This window comes from Silurus aristotelis (assembly GCF_946808225.1).
Source record: "Silurus aristotelis genome assembly, chromosome: 19".
In the NCBI taxonomy this organism is placed as follows: domain Eukaryota; kingdom Metazoa; phylum Chordata; class Actinopteri; order Siluriformes; family Siluridae; genus Silurus; species Silurus aristotelis.
Window position 1 is genome coordinate 14,637,351 of NC_139592.1, and position 24,236 is coordinate 14,661,586.

Consider the following 24,236-nt stretch of genomic DNA (forward strand, 5'->3'; position numbering starts at 1 on the left):
GATGAACCAGACATGAAGGCCCTGTAGATCTTCCAAAACATCTCACACTTTAATAACCATGAATTCCCTACACATTAAGAATAAATGATGGCAGGTCTGCAGCGAAACCTGGCTTCCATATGTTACTTACAAACCTGAATCTTTAACCCTTACTTTTATACGCCATACAGAACAGAGCAAGGCTTAACCCAAACAATTTTTTTTAAAGGCCCCTTATGAAAACAGGCATACACACATACGTTTATCTACAAAATGTTCATACCTGGCCTGTAGCTTATGACTGAACTATAACTCATTGTAATGTTGTCTTTTCTGTTTTTTTCATTGTCACAGAAGACACACAAAATCATTTTAGAAATAGCAGAAATAACTTATCTGAAGAGCTGTAAATGATGCAGATGCCTACAAATATCACCTAGACATTTCAGTTTTATTCTGCATTTCAATGCACAGCTATACCCTTCTTAAATTAAGTATTCAACATTTGTATTTTTATTAAACACTGTTCCAGTACAGCAGTTCACATAGAATTCTGACTAGACATTGGTATTAACTTTACACAAAAATCTACAAAGATACATTTATTATATTATTACCAAACTTGTAATAAACTTGTTACATTTGGTCAAGGGGGGCAGCAGCTGATTTCTCCTACCTGTGCAAGTTTAAATCAGCTGGGTTAGAACATGTAACATGTAACTTTTAGAAAAAGGCCTACTCACCTCGGAATGCAAGTATTAAAATATCCCAATATCCCAAGTATCTTATAATGTGTACAGGCAACGCGCTCTCGTAAGACCTTTACATCAAGGTGGCTGCACTACACAACAACAGAACTAGTTAATGATAGATTTTGCAACTCCTAAATGTTCCTGTATGCAAAACTGTCTACCATCAACTGGCCATACACGAGCTCCTCACAAGATTTCTGATCAGGAAGTCAAAGGTTTAGTCAGAAGAGTAGCCCAAGAGTCAACGACCACAAAGAAAGTGCTCCAAAAAAGTCTTGACGGAGGCAGATACAGTTGTCAGAGAGAAAACAATAAACAATTCACTCCACCACCACAGCCAACATGTACCCATACCAGAGAAGGCTCCATTACTATTGACAAGGTATGTTGAAGCTCATTTGAAGTTTGCTATACATTTAGAAAAGCCTTTGAATTACATCAAATTATCCTCTTTTTTTTTTTTATTAATTTCTTTTTTTTTTTTTTTTATAATACCACATACCATGTTTAGAGATGTATTGGTTCTCCATATGACCTTAAAAATGAATTAAAAAAGAATGGACTAAAATCTAACGTGAGAACCATAAGTGATTTGTTTGTTCATACAAGTAGTGGCTTTATGTAGTTACTTAAAAAAAAAGTGTATTAAATTATTATATTAAATACAATTTTATTTAGCATGTTAAATAATTTTTTTTGTCATTTCACTTTATTAAATTTAACCTTTTTATGGATGGTACTATATGATTTCTTTTTTTTGTGTAGATTTCTTGCGTAAATGTATGCATTTGAACTGTGTGTTTAATACAAATTTTAATTGCTTTTATTATTTTAAAATTTTAATTTTAAATATAAAATTAAATATAATACATTTTTGATTACTTATTTCCCGTCACCATATATATGTCAATCATTTTTCTCATTAATGGACAAACTGTCCTGCCAAAATGGCTACAAAATCCCCTTCAGTGGAATTGAGTTTTTGATTGCGTGTATTTATGTAACACTAGAGCTGTTTGACATCTGGGTATCACAAACGAATCCAGAATAACATGTTTAAGTGGTCTATAATTTACTAATTTCAATATTTTCTCCCCCTTCCCGGAGAAATCTAAGCTGAGGTTAATAAAATAGAAATGACAGAATATAATGGATGAGAGGCCATTTTTCATGGCAAGGCAGAGAAATGAGAGTAAAGATTGTTAAGAGAAAATCTATAAAGTCTGCTGTTGTGAATTTAAAACCAGACACCAGGTGGAACATTCCATTTAGCGCTTAAGTGTCCCTGCAGTCTCCAAATTTTATGATCTGCCCTGAATTCATACTTTGTATGTTCAAGTGGGACGGTTCAGGGCATCAACACATACTAGACGTATAGTGATGTGTGAAGACACAAACAAAAGCATTACTTCACTGACAAAGCATTTAAAAAGTCTCAACTACGGAGGAACAGGAAATTAGTGCAAATTCAAAGATCGTCCCAAGAATACACGCTTACACAGTTGAGAGAGAAGGCTTGCAGACCATTTGGGACATATGCTAAGAGTAGTTTTTGGGGGTTTAAAGACAGACATAACCCCTCTTAGAGAAGACTCACACCCCTGCCAACAGTTTGAGTAAACTGAGAAGTTGTTCGTTTGTCATCTGATTTACATGAGTTCCAACCATGTGTGCACCAAATGTGTGTTTGCACAAAAAGTCCTTCTTGTAACGTTTGCCTAAATGTAGAGTAATATTTGGAGAAGGTGAAGGGAAAGCTGAATAGAATAACAATGCTAATGATAACACAGCACCAACTCTTAAAGGGATAAACACTAAAAACCAGGAATCATAAGAAGAAACATAACGTTTTGCATGAACATATATATATGTCCAACATTGATTCAGCCTGTGTTTTCTCACCCAGGTTTCAGTGAGCAGTGCTGGGCTTTTAACCAACATCTCATCCAACTCTGCTGATGTGTAAACACACTCCCACTCAACATTTAGAGTGTTGATGAAAAGTGTATTTTTATAAAGACAGCCATGCCTAGTGCCTAAAGAAAGCCTGATAAAAAGACTCCAAGGAACTAAAAGCTGGGTACACGCTCAACAGCAGCTTTGTTGATTTGAATGGGAGCGTGAGTGTGATTGTCTAAAGTCCACAATGAAAGTCCTCCTTTGTCTTATTGGTGATGAGTTCTAGGTTATTGTCCTCACACCATGCTACTAGGTGCTGGATCTCCTCCCTGTAAACCGTCTCATTGTTACCTCTGATCAGGCCTACCACCGTGGTGTCATCTGCGAACTTACCGAGGCTGTTTGAGGCGTAAGCAGGGATGCATTCATAAGTAAAAAGGGAGTTTAGGAGAGGGGACAATACACATCCCTGAGAAACCCCAGTGCTTAAGGTGAGACTGGAGGAGGTGACGGTGTTCAGTTGGACAGACGGTGGTCTGTTTTGTAAGGAAGTCCAGCGTCCAGAAATGTGTGCTGATGCCAAGCTGTTTCAGCTTCACAATTAGCTTAGAAGGGCAAACTGTGTTAAAAGCTGAGCTGAAATCAACAAACAACATAAGTGTCCAGGTGAGTCAGGGCAGAATGATGCACTGTGGAAATGGCGTCCTCAGTTGACCTATTCAGGCGATAGGCAGAGTGAGTGGCAGACAGGCTTTAAGATGGGTATGGACTAGTCTTTTGAAGCACTTTGCAATGATAGGGGTGAGTGCGACCAGACGAAAGTCACCCAGTTCAGTTGCAGCGGTGTGCTTTGGCACTGGCACAATGGTAGCAGATTTAAAACAGGTGGGGACAGTTGCTTGGGCCAAGGACAGATTAAAGATGTCCGTGAAGACCTCAGACAGCTGCTCCGCACATGCTCTGAGTAAACGGCCAGGGTTGCCGCCAGGGCCAGCTGCTTTTTGTGCAGTGACCCTGCCCAGAGTAGCACACACTTCAGCACAGAGGTGGAGAGGATGAGTAGCTGCTCACTCCGTAGAACTTCCTCTGTTTTAAGTGGAGTGTGCAGATATGACATGAACGAGCTGAAAAGACTGAATAACTAGCAGTGCTCCGTTGCTCTTTACACAAATATGAAAAAATCCTGGTGTCACTATCAGCAGGTCCTCAATCTGAATTTTGAATGTAGGAACTTGTTAGTCAAAGTGAAAACAATTCATAATGCAAATGAGCTAAAAAAAAACAACAAAAAAAACAAAACAATCAATCTTAAAAACAATGAGGATCACGTTCATTAACAAGATTAACAGTCACGTCATTTTGTTGGATTCTTTTCATTTAATACTGATTAATATCTCTGTTCATGGAAAAGAAGGGAGTGAAAAGAGAAGAAGAGACTGAAAGGAAATGCCAAAGCCCACGTAGATAGAACACACATAATACTGGAGCATGCATAACACATCATGGAGACACACTCTTCGCCTTTGAAGTGTGAAAGAAGACTGCAGCACGCTGACAAAAGGTAGAAGGCTGCATGCATCAGGTCAGCCAGACCACGCCAGTGTCTCTGCGCTCACAACGAGAGGCTACAAAGTTCGCATAAATCCACCACTGTGGGTCAGTACTCACCCAAACATCACAGATCTACCATTTATCCACTACCCCAGCACAACACAATTTCAACATCTAAAACAATATCGTTCTTTCCCCATTTTTTCCAGTTTTGTTATTGCTTTCTCGTACAGACAAATAGAGTTTAAGGACCCAGTGGGAGGAAGAACAGAGCATGGTGAAAAGCTCTGTTTTTGTTGGCCAACACAAAGGTGTGTTAAGCTCATGCAAAGTGAAGGAAAAATACAGCTGGTGAATTTATTGCAATTCTTTTTTCCTGCACTAGTCCTGTCAGAAGAGCAGGTGTTTAAATCATGTTCAGAAACATAATATGAGATGTGAGGGTATTCATTTTATGCATTTTAATATTGCCATATGTTCATCATTTAATGAAATTTGATTAATTCTACGGCTAATTGAAGCTGTCAAAGCTAATGAACTTATTCGGGCTCTAAATCTCGACTCTCTCATGTGGGCTGAAAAATCCTCAGGAGGTTGGCAGGTTAATTGTGAAAATCGGGTAATGTTTCTCAGGCTCTTTTTCAGAGTTTAATTCTGGAAGAAATTAAGAGAGTAAGCATTAACTTTCACTCTGCATGTAAATAACATATAAACTGTTGTTATTTATTATCAATTTATTATTTATTAATTTACATCATATTTTAGTACATTTTAAAAACTTTACCTTTTCTATTCTTTACACAAGAAAAACTGCAACAAAATCTTTTGTAAGTTTGTGGGGGGAAAAACAGAATCAGCTAAACAATTCAGTCATTTTGAGTGGTATTAGTAAAACAGTGTCTTTTTTTACAGAAACAAAAAAGCTTTACTGTATGTTTGTTTTCTGTTTATCTGTTACAGTTACAAATGTAATTACATGCTACACTGCATGCTAACAGACACTCCTACAATACAAACATGTTGTTAATGTAATGAACATATAATGGAATTATTTACTGATTTAATATTGACAGTAGTTTCTAGTTAAACTACTGACTTAATACCGATGTTGATCAATCTAATTACTGACACTAGATTTGTTTTTAATTACCCAATGGACTGATTACATTTGATGATAAATCCAATTACTGATTAATTCTAATTAAACTATTTACTTAATACTGATGCTGAACTAATTATTGAGATTCGATCTGTTTTAAATTAACCTACAGGCTTAATACCGATACTGATTAATCACTAATGTGATATGGTTCTAATTATACAGACTTGATACTGAAACTGGTCAATCACTGAGATCAGATTAATTCAAATTAAACTACTGACTTGATTCTGATATTGTTCGGACCAATTACTGAGATTAGATCGATTTGAATTAAACCACTGACTTAATACTGATACCGATTAATTCAATTACTTACATTAGATTTGTTTTGAATTAACCCACAGACTTAATACTGATACTTATTAATCACTAATGTGATATTGGATTGAACGGAACTACTATTTTGTGTTTTGTGTATTTGTCCTACACTGTCTTGTGTTGTCTTGCATTGTCTGTCTTGCACTGTTTGCACCAGGTTGCACACGATGTACTTTATGTAGTGAGGACACACTAGTCCTTAGCACTCTGTTTCCTGTTATGTAGCTTTATGTTGTAAATGTAGCACCAGGGTTCCTGGAGGAACATTGTTTCATTTCACTGTGTACGGTGTCCTCTATATATGGTTAAAATGACAATAAAAACTTCTTTTCTCGCCTACTGACTTTATACTGAAAATGGTCCGTCACTGAGATCCGATTAATTCTAATTAAACTACTGACTTAATACTGATGTTGATCAATCCAATTACTCAGAGTAGATTAATTCGAATTAAACTACTGACGTAATACTAATGCTGACCAATACAATTACTGAGATTATATTCATTCTAATTAAACTGCTGACTTTATACTGATGCTGATCAACCCAATTACTGATTAATCACTAATGTGATACTGGTTTTAATTAAACTACTGACTCGATACTGTTATTGATCAGTCCAATTACTGAGATTAGATTGGAACGAATGAAACTACTAATAATACTGATACTGATCAATCCAATTAATGACAAAATATCGACTAATTAAACTACCCATTTACTGTGCTTTAAATCAGTCAAATCACTGACGGAATATTGATTCTATTTTGTAAAACTGTAATCTTCCACTTACACACACACACACACACACACACACACACACACACACACACACACACACACACACACTTACACTTTGAGAGAGAGAGAGAGAGAGAGAGAGAGAGAGAGAGAGAGAGAGAGAGAGAGAGAGAACTGGAGGGAGGAGATGCAGGAGCCATTGGCGTTCAGATAGGACACATAAATAGAGAAGGGGAAACGCCAACAATCGCTAGCTCATGAAAACGTGCTCTTGTTTTTCTTTCTTGCGTTCTTTCTATTTTTATAACTGAGCTGTGGCGCGAAACAAGCTGTCACTCGAGTTTATTAATAATTATGTAAAGAACTTTACCTCACTGTCCAGGCACTATAATGAATTGTCAGCTCGGGCGTTAAGTGCAATTCAACGAAATTGTGAATGAAACTTCGATGGTTTTGATGGGGTGACCGAGTGGACGGGGAGAGAGAGAAAAAAAAAGAGAGAGAAATGAAATGTGAAGGCGGTGAGAATAATGAAGAAAGCGGACTGGGTGTTCATTAAGGACAGCAGTGTGGATTAAAGAGCGCTTGGACAGAGCTGAAGATACTGAGAAGGTCAGTATAGAAACACGGCTCAGGATTTAATCTGCTTTACACAACTCACTTGGGCTTTAGTGAAATTACACTAATAAACCTTTAGTTAGTTGGACTGGACAGATTGCACTGGCATGTTGGATTTATCATTTCATTGGAATAGTTTTTGCAGGTAAGATATATGGGTGCAAGAACTATTCGTCCCATCTAGGTGTAGTTTGATGCTCTGCAGATGTTCATGTGGAGGAGCCCAGATATTCCCACGCTCTCTGTTTACACTGTTCAGTTTGTTCGAGGATGTAGAAAGTGGTTCCTGTCCGTTACTTTAAAATCAAGTAAAAAAAAAAAAAAAACAAGGAGGAGGATAACAGAAGGCATATAATAGCACTGTTAATTATTATTACATTATTTTTGTCAGTGTTTTAGACTTTCACTGGCATTGTGTGATTCAAAACAAAGTAGTTTAAATTATTTGTTAAATGCACTGGAATTTTTTTTATACAGGAAAGTCTAATGAAAAACCAGGGCAGCTGTTGATTTACTGTGAAGTTGCAAGTAAACAAATCCCGAATGAAAACAAATGGGACTAAATCAGCGGCTTGTACAGGCTTTTCACACTACAGCCTGCAGAGTTGTTGTTTTTCTTTGCAAAATTAAAGAAAACATTTTTGTTTTGGCAGACAGACACTGGTGGAAAAAATGACACTTCAGGTTGCAGTGTTTATGGTGTGTTGCTGCACGGGCTGTTATTTCCACGCACCCCGTTCGATTTGTTGTCCAGTATTTTGACTCTAAAGTGCGGTACGTGTGATGAGGTACGTGTGATGTGGGAGAAATAGGGCAGGAATTGAGCCGTCGGTTTTTAGATGAATTAGGTGCCCTATATTAAACGTGTGCGTTGAAGCCTTACAGTATGTGTGGGTTGTGTTGTATGTATTTCAGGCTCTGTAGTCATTCACAGCACGTTTGTATGGAGGTTTTGTTCGGGGTCTTGTTTTTGTCAGTTTTCGTATGCGCGCAGAAGGTGTGCTGGTCCTTGAGCCTTCTTTTTTTTTTTGTATAGGATCAGAAATAAAGGCTGGAAATATTAAAGCACATTATTTGTTATAATGTATTGTTTTATTGTGTGAAATACATCGCTAGGGTGTGACTTTAAAAGAACTGTTAAGTCTGCTGGGGATTATAAAGATGTTAAAAAGGTTACTGCAGGAGTGAAGCAGTTGCTGGAGCTGAATGTTATTCTGACGTTAGTAAATAAAAGAAATATAAATATAGAGTATTTATTTTTTTGTTTTTTTAAAAATGCGAATGGAGAAGAAGAAGGAGCTTTAAAATCGTTTGTGAAGTTAATGGGCGGTTCATCAATTCCTCAGTGCATTCAGACTCGGGAGGTCGATGGCTCCTGCTGGCTTCTTGGCCAGTGGTACAGATGTTGACTGCTCTCTCCCAGGGTAAATGCAGAGATATTGACCTACATACAAATGACTGTGGGTACGTGTGTGTGTGTGTGTGTGTGTGTGTGTGTGTGTGTGTGTGTGTGTGTGTGTGTGTGTGTTTTTTACCGGCCACTGCTGCCATAGAAATATTTTTCTGTTGTGCAATCGGCAAGATACAAGATAGTCCGAAATAACCAATTGTATTTCTGTCCACTCTTAAAATATTGGCAAATATAATAAAAAAAGAATACACAGGGCATTCATTTATCTTGGGAAATTGCTGTTATCATAGTCAGGTCATAGTGTGTATAAAGCCTATTCAGGTTACACTGGGTGTGAGCCGGGAATGCATATATACACATCTACATTTACACATACACATATACCCCTTCGGCCATTTACATATTTCTACCTACTGGCATGGTTTAGGGGGAAGCAAGACACCGGAGAGCCTAGAGAAAACCTAATCGTCCACGAGGATAAAAATGCACACAGTAACCGGAGCTCAGGATGAGACTGGGGCCCCTCAAGCTGTGAAGTGGCAATATTGCATGCTGCACCATTTTTTATAGTCATAGCTATGAACAAAACCGGTTTCAAGCTTGTAAAAAAAAGTCTAGAGTCTCAGAATGTCACAATGTTCTCTAATGGAGAACATTGTGACAAAGTTTATTTGTAAAATAAAAAAATAAAAAAAACACGGTTTCACTCCGGGTCACTTTTGAGTTAGTGAATGTTGCATTAGAGAAAAAGAATGTGTGTGTGTTTAGTTTTGGTTACAGGGAAATCGTCATCTGTCATCCATGCCAAGAGGAAAAACATATTAAGAAGAAGACGATATGGTTTTATGTGTTGCGTGACACATTATACAGCAGTGTGTTTGAACAAGGCAGTTTATGAGAGGTTAATGTGTGTACGCTCTGGTTCTTAGTGCATATTAGAGTCTGTTTACCAGATAAAAGCAAATGTATGTAACTCTCTCTCCTTCAATTTCACACGCGCTTACCTTCCAACTCTGTGCTTGCTTTAATTGCGTGACAACCTTACAAAATATAAAATGTAGCGAGAAGTGGTCACCTTTACTCAAAGTCATTGTTTAGTCTTTATTCAAAATTTAAGAACTCAGATTTAGCTATTAAGGTGCATAAAAGAAAAAAACCTTTCTCCCACGAGAAAAATTAAATTAAAATCTTGAAAAACTGTGAGTGAAATGAAGGTGTGTCTGCCTATAGGATTATAGGAGGGACCTAAACAGGGCCTTGAGGTCACCGAACACATGAGGTAGAACATTAAAGGTGAAACTGGTTGGAAGTGGATTGAGCAAATAGAAGAGTCAACCAGATGCTGAGGGGTGAAACATGTGCACTAGCAGACACACAGAAACATGGGGTGTGGTTGCTTTATGAATAGTGGCAATTTTACAACCCAGTATCAGTATTAATTTTGGAATAGGATGAGAAAATGCGTCAAGGTGTAGAAGCGTGTCTATTTGGCTCTCTGTCGAAATTGTATGAAATAAACAAAACAGTGCTAATAAATAAACTTGTATTAAATTAACAACTCCATCTTCCCCCCCAAATCCCCTTTCCAAACAACACAATTCTCCATCTCCCCAAACACGATACTTCCTTTTTTTTATTTTTTTTTATTAACCTCTGCTGTTAGAAAAACGGATTTACAGCTCACTCGACAGATCACAATATATTGAAAGAAATAGAAGATGGAGAAAGACAGAGCAGATAAAAATGGTGCTGGTCTCAGCGGTTTGCCCAAACCTTCTTACTCAAGCTCTCCTTTTTATCTTTCACCCCTCTGACCTTGATGAGGCGTGCAACAGGGATTTTAAGATATATTTAGAAACTTATCGCTGGCTGCTGCTGCTGTTTTTGAGCATTAAAGGAAAAGAGAGAAATCAAAGGGGAAAAAAAGTGGACGCGTGTAACGAGATCTGAGATCTCAGCGCTGAAGTGAAAAAAAAATTATACAAATGGAATAGAAACAGGAATAAAGCTTTGGAGATTTCTGGAGCTCTGTTGGAGTCAGCTTCGATTTCTAGCACACTTCACGGTTCTAGTCACCTGCTGCAGATGCCCCTTGAGATTCCCAGTGAACACAATGTTAGCACCTGTGAGTCTTGCTTTCAAGAAGATGATCAAATAGAGAGATTTGTTTTCCAAGAAGCAACCGGCTAGTGGCATGCTGAGAATGTGCGTGCAGGCATGAAGGAAAGTATGACGTCTGTCTGGATGTACTGTATGAAAAGATAGAGTTAGCTGTTCTAAATCAGCTTGTAATATACCTACATGTATTTATATTTTTTTGCCAAAGAACATATAGAATCACTGGCAGGACATTGCTGGTTTAAAACAACCATGAAGAACAGACACGAGAGAGAGTGGATAAATCTCTGAATAAGAGTTGAGTGCACACTTACATTATCTCACAAAAGTTAGTACACCCCTCACATTTCAACCAACATTTTATCTTCTAAAGGGAGAATACTATGGAAATGAAACATGGATATATTTTAGAGTAGTCAGTGTGCAGCTTGTATAGCAGTACAGATTTACTGTCTTAATAATAACTAAACATACAGTCATTATTGTCCAAAAAAGCTGGCCATAAAAGTAAGTACACCCTAGGTGTCCAAAGTGTTAATATTTTGTGTGAGCACCATTGTTGAGTTATTTTTAAAGGACAGTAAATCTATACTGCTATCCAAGCTGCACATTAATTACTCTAAATATATGCGTACATCCAAGTTTCATTTCTATAGCATTGTTCCTTGAGAAGTTATACTAAAATGGTTGCTGAAATATGAGGGGTGTACTCAATTGGGTGCGATGCTGTACTTGGTCACTTTGTCACCTACACCCTTGCCTCTGCTTATTCATGCAGTTATTCAGCCAGTTATGCCAAGAGCAAACATCCAACATCAAAATGTGATCTCAGTGACTCTGTGACCTCTGCAGTCGTTGTTGCTGGTGCCAGACAGGTTTTGAGTATGTCAGCAATGGCTGATCTGCTGTGATTTACAAATACACAATAGTTCCAAAAGTTTAAACAGAATGCTGTAAAAAAAAATCCATTGAGTGTCAGTTCTGTGGGCAGAAATGCCTTTTTGACAAGAGAGGTCAGAGGGGAATGGCCAGATGGTTTGAGCGGACAGGAAGCCTACAGTAATACAAATAATAACTCCTTACATCACAGGAAGCACAACACACCAAACCCCAGGCAGATGGGCTACAAAAGTAGAAGACAACATCAGGTTCCATTTGTGTCAGCCAAGAACAAGTATCTAAAGCTACTGTGGGCACAGACTCATCAAAACTGCACAGTTGAAACTTAGTTAAACATCACTCACGGACGTAGTGCATATTGTGGGGAAACGAAACCCAGACACATAAACAGGAACAAATAAAGACTGAAAAAATACAAACACAGCTCGTGCTTCTGGAAGACGATGCTGAAATAGATGACAGAAATTGTACATACTCTGTCCACAAATAGAATACACCAGTCTCCTTTTGACATTTCAGAAGGGTATAGTATACATTGGCACCATCTGTGTTGTGAGATTGCTACAAATTTCTTAAAAGCTTTATCGTGAAACTGTAGCCAGCAATCCAGAACCCACCAAAATAGAATCAACAACAAAAACAATAAGACCACACAGTAAATTGTTAAACATGTGCATTTACCCAACCCTCTGTTAGTAAATTATAGACAAGTCCAGGAACATCTGCAGTGTTTGATCAGCAGTTATTGATTGTTTCTATAAAAATCAACTGCACTCCTTCATCTCTTATCATTCCTTTTCCTCATCAATGTCTCTTGAGAGCGTATTTAAAAGCCTCTACAATCATGTAAAACACTTGACTCGGTCGTAGAAGTATTACAAATAAAAGCACTTATTTTTGTTTATATCTTCATGAACATCATGACTACTTTACACAGCATCATCAACTGGCTGGCAATCCAGGATTTATAAAAGTAGTGCAGTAGAGTTCATCAGTGTATAAAACAGACATGTCAAACTCAGGCGCTGCACAGTTTCTATGCTTCATCCCTGAAACGATGCCCCATGTCCACCTACAGGCTGATCTACAATGTTTGGAAGTACACATCTGTGTAAGCAATTTTCTAAAGAACGAAAGCACACACAGGAGTCATCTGACTGATACACACCTTCATGCTATCCAAGAATTGCCACAGCACAGAACCTTACCCTGAACGGCAGTGGAACTGACAGCCAAGAAACGATGCCAGGCGTCTCAGTCAGGCAAATGTGCATAACAGCAGAATGTTCTGCTTTTACGTCATGTTTTATTTTCACACTTTATTCTGTATCTTGTTGTTCATCAAATGTTGACCATTTTTGGTCCTCTACTTAGACCCAGTATTTAATTTTGGCCCCCATTATGATGAGTTTGACACCACTGGTATAAAATAAGCAACTCCGAACCAGCAATTGGTTTCTGTAGCAGATTTGTTTTCCTTATCTGGTCATATGCATGTATGTAAATAATTTTGGTTACAGGAAGCCAGACCAGAGTCTAGCTTCACGGCTTTAGACAATAGGACAGCGGGAACATTTACCCAGACTTTCACAGATTCACCAGTCTTTCCATTTCCAAACTGACAACTTGTTATGTGAGGTGACAAGGAAACAGTATGTTCAATAGAAAAGAACAAAGCAGGTTTTTTTTTTAAACGAATCATTAATTATGATTTAACATGAAAAGGACCACCAATCATTGTTAGTTTTTATCTGAAGATTTGTAAGCAAGACATTTTATGTAACAGGACCTTTACAAAGAAAGCACAGAGCCCAGTTACACAGTACAGACCTCTCACAGGCTTCAAGGCCCAAATTATTATTTGAAGTCTGTTTTAATTATGCACTACATCTCTCATGTTGACTTTGATGTGTGAGGGGGAAAATGCCTCAAAACTGATCCACGAGACATGATGACGATTTAATTGCATTTATGTTTTGGTTGAAAAGACAGAGTGGATTTAATAGGAGCCTTAAGCACTTTCTGTCTAACATTGCTAAAACAATAGCTGAGGCTGCACAGTTAATCTGCTGAGCAAGATGAAGATATACTTATTTTAATGAGCTCGTTTGATATATGCAACCTGTTTAGCCTTCACCGCCTCCTCCGTTCGCATCCCTCCAAATGAGAGCAATTCAAGAGAACAGCAATCTGACAACTAAAGCCAGCTCGGACTTAAAAAGATTCAGACCTGTTTGTGAAAACAGTGTGTCTTAATTGGCGCAGGTACGCACCCCTGTTGTTTTTGCCTCTAACCTTCTTGATGTTTGTTTCTAGGCCACAGGCATGACAGCAGCCTCTTGGGAAGTGGATTTAGCTCGGTCCAATCGTTCTCTGTTCAACCTGAGCAGTAGCTTCAGCAGCACCGAGACCTTCCTGTGGCTGCTGCCCTCGCAGAACAGCACCGAGGTGACCACCCTGCAGCCGGGCACAGCCAGGGTACGGGACCAGGCTCTAGCAAAGGCTGAGATCGGAGTGCTTAGCCTGGTGCTGGCACTTACCACACTGGGCAACATCTTTGTTCTGTGGGTGCTACTGCGCAGGAGAAAGCACCACGCACCAATGCACCTATTCATGATCAACCTGTGTGTGGCTGATCTTGTTGTGGCCTTCTTCCAGGTATTTACTTATATAGATTGGGAACTAGGTAGTCTGAATAAAGAAGATAAACAAGAACGATCTTTTAAGAGAAAAATAATTGCAAATTGCAAAAACATCTGTGGTGGTTTGGTCCTAATTTATTCTCTGACATTCTGACTTTTTCCCCATTCCACAACACAAAATTGTTAAGAAACCTTCCTACGATGCTGCTGTAACAGTGATATTTGTATGTATTGGATGTATTTCCTTGAACCCTGGCATTAATTGTAAAAACAAACCTACTCAAATAATGCAAACGCAAATGACCTGTATTGTGGATTCAATTGTTTTCTTTAAATATTAACTGTTTTAATCGTAGCATTTCAGAATGAACAACACACCAAACCCTTAAGCATCGGGTTCCACTCCAAAGTATCGGGTTCCACTGCACATCACCCAAACAAACCTACCAAATAATGCCAATGCAAATAATACTACCATCATCAGAAAAGTGTAACACAGCAGATCAGGAGGCAATCTGACAGAAACTGGACAAACTGGAAAACTGGCATTGCCATTAGTGTTTTGATTAATCTTTAGAATGTTCAAAATTATTTTTACTTGCAAATAATTTCTGGAAAACACAGCACAGTGTATTAAATATTTTGACCCCTTTAGAAAGACCTTGAGCATTGATCAAAAAAATCCATGAAATATAGAAATAACAATAATAAGGATAACAAAAAAAAAAGATTTTTGAGGAACACAGAGGCAATATCAAGAAATAAAATGTAAAAATAAAACGACACCTTATCAGGTGTGTGTGTGTGTGTGTGTGTGTGTGTGTGTGTGTGTGTGTGTGTGTGTGTGTGTGTGTGTGTGCATGTGACAAGATGTGACAAAAAATACAGGATGGTTGCATTTGTAGAATTACAGAATACCTAATGAGCTTTAGGTATTAAAATATTATATATTTGTTTAGATTATATAAAAGCCTTCATTTCATATTATGTTTACTGCACTATGCAGGAAAGTAATTGCCCTTATCTGGAACATACTGGAGATCTTGATATTGTTTCCTTCCTTTTTCAGAGTCACAGTTTAAAGCCTTGAACAATAAATTGTCAGTGAGCTTCAGGGCGTGCCATTTATCTAGTCGGTTTCATCTCTGTTACTCCCACAGGTGCTGCCACAGCTGCTGTGGGATATCACGGAACGCTTCCAGGGCCCAGATGCTCTGTGCCGCTTTGTCAAGTACTTGCAGATTGTGGGCATGTTTGCTTCCTCGTACATGATTGTGGCCATGACAGTGGACCGCCACTATGCCATCTGCTGCCCTCTGCAAGCGTATCGTGGAGGCAAACCTTCATGCTGGAACACACCCATCATGTTGGCCTGGGTCCTGGCCCTGGTGCTTAGTTTACCACAGGTGAGAAGGGCAGATTATGATGAGCATGAACTTGGTTTAAATAAATCTGGCAGGAGATGGTGAGTTATATCTGGGCTTTATGAGGGGTTATTGCATTTTGTATTTTTGGTACACAGGAGTTGTTGTGATGCCCTTATGTAAACTTTCCTTTATAGGTGTTTATTTTCTCACGGACTGAAGTCCTGCCAGGAGAATTTGAGTGCTGGGGCCACTTTATTGAGCCGTGGGGTCTCAAAGCCTATGTCACCTGGATGACTATAGTTGTGTTCATTCTACCAGCTATGATCATTACAGTCTGTCAGGTAATCTGGCCATTTTCTTCTTTTCAAAGTGTCTTATTTGTCTATCTCTAAAAATGATCATTACACTCCATATCTTGGATCTTCTGGCTGACAACATAATTTAAATTTTTGTTTGCGAGTTTATCTGGCCGAACCTTCCCTTCATGGTTAGTGGGCAAGTGTACAGTATGTACCAAGACCCATGTGACTCTGGCCATGTGAATGCGCCTGACAGAGCTTATCAGATCAGTCTACTTTGTCAATGTCAGCAGTTACGGGCTGCAGTTGGAGTTGCTACCATCGCTCTCCGACAACGCTAAAGGTTGTGTTTCTAAGCCACGACTCCACATTGGAACTGTTTAGAAAGAAAAATCCCCCATAGAGATTCATTTTGGGTCTCTTTAGATTATAATATGATCCATGACCACAGATGACGTCCTACTATGAGAGTCTCAATACCAAAACCTTTACTGTTATTACAGCAACTACAATTGAGAAGATTGTAACCATAGTAAAGTAATGAAATCAGCAGTGTTTGAACTCTTCAACTTTTCCTTGCAGATATCAAATAACTGTTTCATCCTTCCATCCCAGGTGCGTATCTTTAGAGAGATCCATGACAATATCTACCTGAAGTCGGAGAGAATGGTGACAGCGGAGTTTAAGAGGAACTCTGTGGTCTTCCATTTCCCTCAGAAAGAAGGACATCATGGGAGGTCTGGAAGAGACAGAGACTCACACAGCAGCCATAATCATCAAATTGACATCCATGGATGTCGTTGCTGTAACTCCGCCCCTACAGACCATCGAAATTCATATGATGTTCTCTCAAGTGCTGAGCTCTTTGGAAACTCCACATACAACCCCTGTGATTCCTGTGATCCCTGTTCCGTGCCCCTCCCATCCACAGAAATCTCCACATCAAGCAGTCCGCCTTTAGAGAAATTCACTCCTGACTCGTCTAAGCTATTTCACCCACGTGCCCTGACAGCATGTGCTCAGTCCAGAGCCTCATCCTCACTGGCTGGCCAACTTTTAGGAACTCCTGAACTCTGGCCAGATGTGTTACCTGATCCTCCCCCTCCACCACCCCCTGGCATTTCTAAGGCCATGTCAAAGACAGTGAGGATGACTTTAGTCATAGTGTTGGTCTACACTATCTGCTGGGCTCCTTTCTTCATTGTCCAGCTGTGGGCAGCCTGGGACCCGAACCCTCCAGACCAAGGTTAGAGCAGAGAGCCTCCTTATGTGAATCATTTTCATTACATGGTTTCTCAATGCACCTGCAGAAAACTGCAGAGGTATATTTGTTCCTTGTGCTCATCTGCTTCCTTCAAAGCTGTGCTCAAGTTTCAGGTCACAGCCTGTAATAAATAACGTGGTTACATTCTTGGTGTTTGTTTTCATCCATGTCAAGTGCTCAGTAAACACACAGCACATTTCATCAATTTTAGTGCACACTAGGAGATGATCACAAGGAAACAAATGAAGAAAATGAGAGCTCTTTGACAAAAGGAAATCCACCCACACATAGTCACTTCCAAAAGTATTGACACACTAAGTAAAGCAAAAAATGGTTGTGAAATAATCGAAAATAACCATAAATAATGCTTGGTATTATTAATCTGCATCTGTTTTATAAGATGGGTTTCATTATTACATGTAAGGAGGATTTTTTTTATGATGGAGCTCTCAAAATGTTTCCAGCAGTAAAAAAACCCAGCAGAAAACTTGTCTTTTAAATAGTACCGAACATAATTAACCTCGTTTAATCGTTGTTCAGTTGTATTAGATATAATGATATAAATATGTTATACTTTATAATTAATAATAATCTTATTTCTAAATAAATCTTCTAGGGATATTATAATGTATAACACCACTTTTTCTTTTCATAACAATACTGAAACCTCTAGAATTAGCCAATACTGATCCATATTGTTTGCTTCATGAAGTACTAAGATTAAAAAAATATATATTTTTTTACTTTAGAGTTCTCCTTGTTCATACAACAATCACTTACATTGTAAATATAATAAATATAATACAATTTGTATTTGAAAACAAATATTCAAGTTTAAATATATGTACAAAGGGTAAGTAAATATAATTTATAAAATAAAATTATTTCCAAAGCTATTAAAAAATTTTGACATTTGTAACAGAATCCAATACCTGTTATGCTTTCACTAATTTTCAAGCCACCATTTCTGTATCAGGCCAGTATTGGATAAGTGCCATATCAGATTGCTGCTCTTAAGTATTACAAAGACATTTTACAAAGAAATTATTTTTAGTGCCTTAAAAAAACTTTAGAATCTACATCTCAACACTAAAGAATCTTAAAAAAAATAAATTGTGAAAATATTAATTGCAATTCATACTTAGTTAAGGAAACTCATTTGTAGCTTTGATCATGCCTTGTTTTTTTTTAAGGGAATAATTATGAGGTTGCACACATCCTGTATAAGACATCTATAACAATAGGAACTTTTATAATAGATGAAGTAATACCTAACAATTATGCAAAAGTGTCCACACAAGATGCAGTTTATGAGCTTCATATTACTCATTGCATGCATTATTTCGATCTTTTGTCATGAAGGCAGTTGACTGTGCACATTTAACCGCACATAGGTATACTGTAATCTCGCTGACCCTGTGCAGCATTTCCATGTCTAAATTAAAGTGGGCTTCTTGCAGTTTGCCCAGCCGGTTGCCGAGTAACCAATGCCTCACCAAACAGATGGCCTCTGAGTTGGCAGTACGACTAGTACCGTATGTCCATGCTCTCATATTGCACTAATGATCTATTATTTCAGATTATTCAGTGACTAACTGTTTTGTCAGCTGGCCTGGTGTAGCGTTTAATGCCTATATGTAGACTTTCTACTTAAAATATATCTGAATTATTCAGGGCTGGTGCTGCCCTGGCCTAGCAAGAGAGCATGGCTGCTCTACAAGAGTAATCTTGAATGGCAAAGACTAGCTTACAGAGATCATGCTAAACCAGTGAAACAAGAATGCGCGTTTCGATACTAATTAGCATAGAGTCTGTTTAAAGCTACAGTAAAAACCATGTACAAATAGAAGTCCTTCAGACTGGGTGATCCAATCAACAATTTAAAAAAGTTTGCCATGCCTTTTTCTATTTTCATCTTTTTAAGGTACTGACTAATTGGATTCTAGAAAATAAGCATAGTAATTTTAGCTGTTTATCTTATTACTAGTTCTGAGAATGACTTGTGTTGCTGGACATGATGCATTGTGGATCATTTTAAAACAAGAGTTCCCCAAACTAGGGCCCATGGTGACCTTTGATTTGGCCCACCATTTTAGATAAAAAGGAAAAAATAAGCACCAGCTCTAGATCTCTTGTTAGAGATCATTGAATAGCTGTATAAGGCAGTGAACTCTATTGTACAATGAATTGGGTTGTTTCTTATTGTACTGAAAGTTTCACTGAATTAGAACTTTGAAAATAAAGCTGCATTAGTTAAGCAGATTACAGAGTAATGGTTAATTATGTTTATTTTTTTATATTAAAATCATAAATGAAAGGAGCCACAGACTTTAATTTTAATATAATGTTTGGTATAATGCCATTATAATGGTATAATTTGGTTTTTTTCCGGTCCACGGCCCTCAATCAAGCATCATTTGCCCCTTTATAGAAAAACGTTTGGGTTAGTGTATACCCTTCAAATATTCTTAAAGACAGTACCATACATACAGCCATCTTCTAAAATAATTTGCATAATTTGGTTCACACTGTGTAATATTTAGCTGTAATAAGGTTTTCCTGGTAAGCAGGAACAAAAATTAGTTTTGTGCTGTCAAAGATAGATTTGACAATTTCTTTTATTTACAAAACCAATATCAATTTGCCACAGAAAGAGGTCCAAGTTTATGCTTAAAAAGGACTATGTTGCCAGAGAAGATAAGATTTACTTCTATTCAGCTGTTTCGATGACTTGTAATTAGAATTAGTTTTATTCAAAGCCAGTACATTCAAATACATTGAATATGTACTTCTGGCAGCCCGGACCTGGAAGCAGTTTTATTGGTGGTCCTGAGATGGCCTAAATCTGGATGACATAAGAGAATGATTCAGGACCTAAAAATATGATTTAACAACAGCTACTCCAAACCTAGACTGTGTGGCGAACCTAGAAGAAAAAAATGAACCTGTAATAAAAAAAACACTGTATGCTGCAAGATCAACCAAAAGTTTTGAAAATCTTTTCCAAAAAAACTACTGTATGCCTTAGGTTTTGCAGGTTTCTTACATGAATTCTATTTTAAACTTATTTGTTTTTAATATTAATTAGTTGTCTGAGTTGATTTCAAATGAATCAAAATAAATAAATAAAAAACATTTTGCTCAGCTTAATTTTTATGAATTCTGTTTTGTAGGAGTAGCATTCACCATCCTGATGCTGCTGGCGAGCTTGAACTCATGCACAAATCCCTGGATCTACACAGCTTTTTCCAGTAGTGTGTCACGCGAGCTGCTCGCTCTGCTGCGCTGCTACGTGCCCAGTCCACGTCGTGGTTCGCTGCCCGACGACTCCACCACCACACACACCTCAACCACCACCAAGGACAGTATCTACTGACATGCACACATGAACAAACATGAATAAACCACCAGACTGAAATTCAAGTGTACCAGTGCTTACAATGCTTACACAGTTTAGAATTAGCTATACGTAAAAGGGCGATGCCCCACAAGAAGCAGCAAACCATAATACAGGTGCACCATATGTTCAGTAATGTGAATATAAGCAGTGGAACAGACTCTTATGTACACTTGTGTGTGAATGTATGTATGTGTTTTTGAGTGTGTTGGGACACTCCAGAATAAGCTGTGAGAATGTGAGACGTTGCCAGGTGGCTGGACATCCAGACTGGTAGAGGACCAGCCAATGAGCAGATGCTACTGTTTGGAACGTAACAGTGGTTGAGAATATTGTGGATGCAGACGCCTCCGACATTGCAGAACGGATCATTTCAGGATTCTGTTACTAAATTAGAATTACGTCAGTATTACTTTGAAAGAAATACTGGAAGGTGTCGGGGGGGGGGGGGGGGAGCATAGAGCTAGAGCACTAGAGCTTGTCATTACTGCAGTGAGAGATGAGGATCTTCAGAAAACTGAAAATCAGAGAATTACAGACTTTTAAAGAGGTGGACATTGTTATTTGAAACATGGTCCTACGTCTATTCTTTCTGGCCTGCCAGGGACATTTCTGATAGAAATGGTTGAGTGCACCTGTTAACCCCTTGTTTCCTTGGTGGATACTGATAACAAAGATGTAATTTCTTGACTGTGACTCTAACCCCCTACTTCACAATTGTCCTCTGGATTCAAAATGCTATGTAAATACTGGAAACTGTTTCTCTTTCCTTTAACACTGCAGGGTCACAGCAGGAAGTGACGTGTGCACCTGAAATCTGAAATGGATTCCCTAGGAAGGTAAAAAGGAACAACATTAGGCAGAAAGCTCGGCTGCTCAGCCCCCTCAAACAGGAAGACTGAGTGCCTTTATCATGTTAGAATGATGAGGAGTTGGCAGCTGCCATGAGACAAATGCAAGAGCTTCAGTGCAATGGCACAATGAAGTGCAGCACTTGGAGGAACTTATTACAGCTGCCTAGCATACAGAGACACACTCATATATGACTGATTCTCATTCTGAAAGTGCTGACAGCCTGCCGTCAGAGTGTTCTGAAGATTAGAGTGCAGTGCCGGAGTGCGGCTCAGCAGCAGAGAATACACTGCTGTCCAAAGCGAAACTGACATAGGGATTTTCCACTCAATGTAACATTTTGTATGAAAATTTTGTAGTATAATCATCCAAACAAGCTACCAAGTTTTCCCCATAATGTCTCAGCTTCAAAATTGCATTGAAGCTGCAGCCCAAGAAAAATGCAGAGTGGCTGCAATAGGAGTGGAATGGTTGATATTAATAACTCAGACATGGTAGTCTCCTGAATGTTAGAGGCTGATGAAGCTTTGCGAATAAATCAGCATGACTAAATCAAGGGCCGCCAGGCCACCTGAGTCCCAGAATTTGAATAGCCAGAGGACAAGCATGATGTAGCTTAGAGACCTTTTTATGGCCTACTCACAGTTTTATGATCATGGTTTTCAGGTGATGATTATTGCTGTTGGTACTCATCAAGGAAAAGAGCAAATGGGATTTTTCCACTCGTTCTCAAGGAAACCAGCCTGGTGCTTCTCCACCAATTGTAAAACCACAGTTACATATTACACAAGTTTCAGGAAAGTACATACCACCAATGACATAGAGCACAGGAAAAAAAAATCAATAAAAGCACAGCAGAGTCCCTCCATTTACAATCACTTGTGTGGGCACAAGGCTAAGGTGAATCCTGTAACAGTACTAAGGTACAACGCAGTGTGGTTAAAAAACAAATGCTGGTGCAGCCTTCACTCTTCTAAATTGGTGCGACCAGTATACTGTTACTTTATAGTATATTCATACGTTTTATTTTGCAGCATTTTGCATAGGATTTTATCATGTAGGCTCCAACAATTAAGCAAAACCCACTTATAACTTTACACTTATAACAGTAAGAATAAATGTAGCTTTTTGCAATTATGAATTTCTATGGACAGTGTAACTTTTTGTACCCTGGCGTATAATCTCTATATTATATGCCAGTTGTGCTGTAAAGAATAATGGAATAAAATATTATCTTTTACCACAGTTTCAGCTCTACCTCCAGCCTGTTTCTGTTCTCACAAATGTGTTTTATGGTTGTAATGAGGGGACCATTTATATCAGAAGTTCAAAAGTTATAAAATAACTTATTTGTATAAAATATGTTACGAATGTACTAATTCAACAGTATGTTGAAGGAGGGAAAATATACATATGTTAATATATCATACTGACAAACTCTTACCTCTGCAAGGTTCCCATATCATATGTTTCCATTTCTTTCCTCCATTTTTTAGCATTTTTATTGTCACTATATAATACATTTTGCATCTCTGCCCCTCAAATGATCAAAACAACACGTTCAGTTAATGATTAGTTATAGTGACTAATATTTTTTATCTGACTAATAGGAAGTCTAAAGTGATGTACAGATGACCTTTGTTAGTATTTTGTTGAGATCCTGAACTACTCAGTATGAGCTAGTGAAGTTATTGTGCAATCTAACAGCTATTAAAGAAGCTTTTGTGTCTGTATTTCGAACATATATACAGGATTTTTACAAGTATAATCATAAACTTGTTCTTTTTTCACAGAAATACATTTTATTTAAAATATGTGCCTATGTATGGTATCTGCATTATGCTAAATATTGTAATAAATGTTTTAAATACCTACAGCGGTTCACTGGTTTTGTTCAAATAATTAACTAAACAGAAATATACAAAAAAATTATTCCTAATCAGAACCAAAGTGCTACCATTATTCTTTTATAAATATAATTGTGATAATATCAGCATAGCAGAGTGCAGAGAGAAAAGATAAGTGCAAACATACCTTTCTACTCTTAGACATGCAGAAAAGAGAAAGGAAAGGAAAGGAAAGGAAAGGAAAGGAAAGGAAAGGAAAGGAAAGGAAAGGAAAGGAAAGGAAAGGAAAGGAAAGGAAAGGAATCAAATGAAATCAAAGGAAAGGAAAGGAAAGGAAAGGAAAGGAAAGGAAAGGAAAGGAAAGGAAAGGAAAGGAAAGGAAAGGAAAGGGAAGGAAAGGAAAGGAATCAAATGAAATCAAAGGAAAGGAAAGGAAAGGAAAGGAAAGGAAAGGAAGGAAAGGAAAGGAAAGGAAAGGAAAGGAAAGGAAAGGAAGGAAAGGAAAGGAAAGGAAAGGAAAGGAAAGGAAAGGAAAGGAAAGGAAAGGAAAGGAAAGAAGTGCTAAGAGAAAGGGGAATAAAAGAGTAAAGGAAAAAGAAAAGGGTGGAAACAAATAAAACATGACAGCAATGAAAGTGTAAGAAAGGAAAAGAGATAAATGGAGAAAAAAGTCATTCTCTTGTCCCTGTCTCACCAAATAACAACACAATTATCATGTTGTATTTTAGTTAGAATTCTGGCCTGGCCTCTGATGACTCCAAAGCAGTGTTCCCTCTCATTTATTTTAGCTCCCTTCTACAGAAACCAGTGAAACAGGACAGCAAACAACACTGTCAGCATGAACACACCAACTGCCATATTAACACACCACCATCATCAATCAGCACTGGCAGGGCCACCCCACAGGGTAATGCAGTTATTGTCATTGTTATGCTGCTCTAATGACAACAGAGTTCCCTCTGAAGGTTTTGGAATTACAAGGCTAATTTTTTGGGGTGTTTTTTTGTATGCGTTGCAGGCATTTGGGTTTGAGATCAAAAGATAAATATGAGATGATGGATTAGAATTTCAGCTTTCATTTCCTGAAATGTAAATCTTGGCATGTTACACAACTCAGAA

The 24,236-nt window shown here is 38.0% G+C and overlaps 1 protein-coding gene across 3 annotated transcripts; it reads left to right on the top strand.

Annotated features, from left to right (window-relative positions):
- Positions 1 to 6,581: 6,581 nt before the first annotated feature.
- Positions 6,582 to 23,128, top strand: avpr2ab (arginine vasopressin receptor 2a, duplicate b). 3 transcript variants are annotated; one of them, XR_014530219.1, is made up of 7 exons: positions 6,582 to 7,014; positions 13,766 to 14,107; positions 15,252 to 15,497; positions 15,653 to 15,799; positions 16,373 to 17,003; positions 20,195 to 22,910; positions 22,959 to 23,127. XR_014530219.1 is itself a non-coding variant. In XM_083521215.1 (6 exons), exons 1-6 carry the CDS (start codon positions 7,693 to 7,695, stop codon positions 20,395 to 20,397), a joined length of 1,596 nt encoding a protein of 531 aa, XP_083377341.1. In that variant the 5' UTR covers positions 7,237 to 7,692; the 3' UTR covers positions 20,398 to 23,128. The 3 variants fall into 3 exon arrangements, 1 of the variants encoding a protein (XP_083377341.1); XR_014530220.1 differs by having other exon boundaries at positions 6,592 to 7,165; XM_083521215.1 differs by lacking the exon at positions 6,582 to 7,014 and adding an exon at positions 7,237 to 7,719 and having other exon boundaries at positions 20,195 to 23,128.
- The last annotated feature ends 1,108 nt before the right edge of the window (positions 23,129 to 24,236 follow it).